At 39.5% G+C, this 3,377-nt stretch overlaps 1 protein-coding gene across 1 annotated transcript; it reads right to left on the reverse strand.

The window, feature by feature from the left end:
* Positions 1-1,244: 1,244 nt before the first annotated feature.
* Positions 1,245-3,173, reverse strand: LOC311147090 (C-C chemokine receptor type 3-like). The gene is made up of 2 exons (XM_084183717.1): positions 3,098-3,173; positions 1,245-2,848 (listed from the first exon to the last, which is right to left on the reverse strand). Exons 1-2 carry the CDS (start codon positions 3,152-3,154, stop codon positions 1,751-1,753), a joined length of 1,155 nt encoding a protein of 384 aa, XP_084039843.1. The 5' UTR covers positions 3,155-3,173; the 3' UTR covers positions 1,245-1,750.
* Between the last annotated feature and the right edge of the window lie 204 nt (positions 3,174-3,377).

The following is a 3,377-nucleotide window of genomic DNA, read 5'->3' on the forward strand; positions in this document are numbered from 1 at the left end:
GGCGAAAGTTCACCTTCCAACAGGACAACGACCCTAAGCACACTTCCAAGACAATGCAGGAGTGGCTTCGGGACAAGTCTCTGAATGTCCTTGAGTGGCCCAGCCAGAGCCGGGACTTGAACCCGATCTAACATCTCTGGAGAGACGTGAAAATAATTGTGCAGCGACGCTCCCCATCCAACCTGACAGAGCTTGAGAGGATCTGCAGAGAAGAATGGATAAACTCCCCAATACAGGTGTGCCATGCTTGTAGCGTCATACCCAAGAAGACTCAAGGCTGTAGTCGCTTCCAAAGGTGTTCTAACAAAGTACTGAGTAAAGGGTCTCAATACTTATGTAAACAAATCAAAATATATTTTATGTTTGAGATTTTTCAAATAGCCACCCTTTGCATGGCACACCTGTATTGGGGAGTTTATCCATTCATTACTACATTATTCCATATGTGTTATTTCATAGTTTTGATGTCTTCACTATTATTATACAGTGTAGAAAATAGTAAAAAATAAAGAGAAACCCTTGAATGAGTAGGTGTGTCCAAACTTTTGACTGGTACTGTATATTTGATGAAAAGTTTGTTCTGAAGTGTCTGTCCTATGTCTGAGAGACATAAGAAAGATCAGGAAACTTTTTTTTTTTTTTTTACATGTAACCCCTTATTTTTGGCACTAAACAGTCACCATATATACGTAATTCCATAACAAATTTTTCAACTGGTACCAGAGGACCTTCAGACAAGTCTTGTTAGGCCTTGTTTTGCTCCTAGTGCAAAACAACCAATGTATGTGTTCGTAAGAGTTTCACCCTTCCACAGAGGGGTCATATTAGTTTGTAGCCCAAATTGTTCGGACGCTACAGACAGAAGTTGGCAAATCGGCTGTACCGACTTCAGACGAGCCCAAGACGCTTGTGTAGGACACCATCGTAATCTCTTACCAGGCAACCAGCTCGAAATGTTAAGGAAACTGAAAATGAAAAATAAAAGATGAGTAACAGGATGCTCTCCAAGGTGTTAATGTTAAGGGAGGGGTGTGAGAAGGGGAGTTCTGAGTAATATCAAGAACAGCCTGCTTTGAAAATAGCTAGAGTAGATAAATATTTTTTTTTTCACGATAGTTATGAAATTGGTATAGGCCTACATAGTATGATAGAGCATGGAATATGCATCTCTCAAAACAGGTAGACCTACATTCAGTCACTCAACATTCAGAACCACATGTCACAAATAATTAAATACATTATTTCACAACTCTTTATTTATTTTATCAACAATTTAATGCAAAGATTCAAAGATACGTAATAGTAGAGGGAGTTGTTTAAAAGGGGGACTTTTTAAAAATTATTATTTATCGATTGTGTTGCTTTGATGTGATCCAATAAAAACAATTGTAAAAAAAATAAAAAATAAAAATAGATAAGTAAAGAAACAGCTCAAGTAAATAAAATGTACACTTTCTTGTAATAACAATAATATAAGCCATTTAGCAGACGCTTTTATCCAAAGCGAGTACTGCGTGCATACATTGATTCAAATATTTCAAATACCATTTGTATCTTTTTGTAACTTACAGTTAGCAAAAAATGTTGAGTACATAAAGTCAGAAGCAAAATTACACAGAATAGAAATTGCATTCAAATTGTATTGCTCTGATTGAGAAATTCTTTGAGATAGTGAACATAAAACCTCCAAAAGCTTATACATTATTTACAATTCACATCATTAATCTCTGATTTAAAGACCAGTTCCTCTCTAATATTCATACATGGTATGTGGGCTTTTCTGAGAAGTTGTTCTACTTTGGCTACTTTGGCTAGTGAGGATATGACTCTTCAGACACGGGATACGGTTTGCAAGTAGTTTCCTAAAGTGACTCTGAAACTTTTTCCCAACAAACGTGTAGAAGACAGGGCTTACACAACAGTAGAGGTATGCTATATTCCTAGTCATATACAGACCGTAGTCAAGCACATCAGAGCACGGCTCAGAACTATTATTGGTGGAGATCTGGAGGGCTCTCAGCAGAATCACAACATTGTACGGGGTCCAGCACACGAAAAATGTAAATATAATCACGAAAATCAGCTTGACTGCCCTACACTTCTCTCTCATCCGGGTTGACATGATTCGGACTGTGATTCTAACATAGCAGTACATGACCATGGCCAAAGGAAGCAGGAAGAAGATAACAAACTGCTGATAGTAACCCACCAGCTGCCATTTGATCATGATCTCCTTGGAGAATCCTGTCTCCTCACAAAGGTGTCCGGCCAGAGGATCCTTCCAGACGTCGTACAGAACCAACTCCTTGACGCTGGCCAGAAGGCTGATACACCACACAACTGCAGAGGAGACGCAGGCGTAGATCTTTCTCCTCCGTTTGGCAGCGTTAATGGCATGGACCACGGCCAGGTATCGGTCAAAGGTCATGAGAGTGAGGAAGAGGATGGAGCTGTAGAATCCTATGAAGTACACACTGCCCACCAGCTTGCACATGACCGGGCCAAAGATCCACTCAGAGGAGTGGTAAGTGGCCCAGAAGGGCAAACTGGAGGCAAACAGCAGGTCAGAGATGACCAGGTTGAGGAGAAAGATGTTGGTGACGGAAGTGAGCTTCTCGTATTTGTAGATAATGCACAGAACCAGCCCATTCCCAACCACACTCAGCAGGAAATTGATGGTGTAGAATGTTGGGATGAACTTGGCTCCAAATCTGTTTACCTCAGCTTTGGCACACAGATTCACCATTTCATCCACGACATAGCTGGGGTCTACAGAGTCGTTATAATCTGTGTCGTTGAAAAAAGCCAAGAAGTAATCATACTCCGCCATGGTTGTCAGTCTTGTAACCTGATAAGAGGGTGTAAATATAATGTTTTCATTTTATGGTATGCTATTACCTCCTATGTATTTACACATTGCAAGTTAAAATGGTAAGTATATAGTAAATGCCTAGTGATTATGCTTTGATTTCTTTAATTGCTTAACATTATTTTCAGTAAATACCAGAAAGTACTCATTGTTACTACATAACTTCTTGGTAAATAGCCTCCAAGCTGCAAGTGGACTGGAAAATAAAGTGATACTTGAACAACTTACCAATGTGACCTTTCTGGGTCCTGTGATTGTCAGAAAGGAAGTTGTTTTCCTGTTCATGTGTAGGTTGAAGCTTTGTGTGTGAGAGTTGGTAATGCTTGAGATATGTGATCTACTCCTCCTTATAGCCTCCCTTACAAGGGGCTGTCTTAAAACTGTTCAATACAGGAACTACTGGAACCTTATTCATCATTACAACCATAAAGGGTTGGAACATGGGATTCAATTCATCAATAAGATTTTACCTGAAGGTTTATTCAAAAAATACTTTACAGTCAACACC

The sequence above is a fragment of the Coregonus lavaretus genome, assembly GCF_964263955.1.
Source record: "Coregonus lavaretus genome assembly, chromosome: 19".
Classification (NCBI taxonomy): domain Eukaryota; kingdom Metazoa; phylum Chordata; class Actinopteri; order Salmoniformes; family Salmonidae; genus Coregonus; species Coregonus lavaretus.

What these genes read in the sequence shown, in the direction of transcription:
- LOC311147090 (XM_084183717.1), bottom strand. Translation starts at nt 3,154, where the DNA reads ATGAACAGGAAAACAACTTCCTTTCTGACAATCACAGGACCCAGAAAG. An exon ending in GACCCAGAAAGGTCACATTG is followed by an intron (nt 2,849 to 3,097) that starts GTAAGTTGTTCA and finishes CCCTCTTATCAG; the next exon opens with GTTACAAGACTGACAACCAT.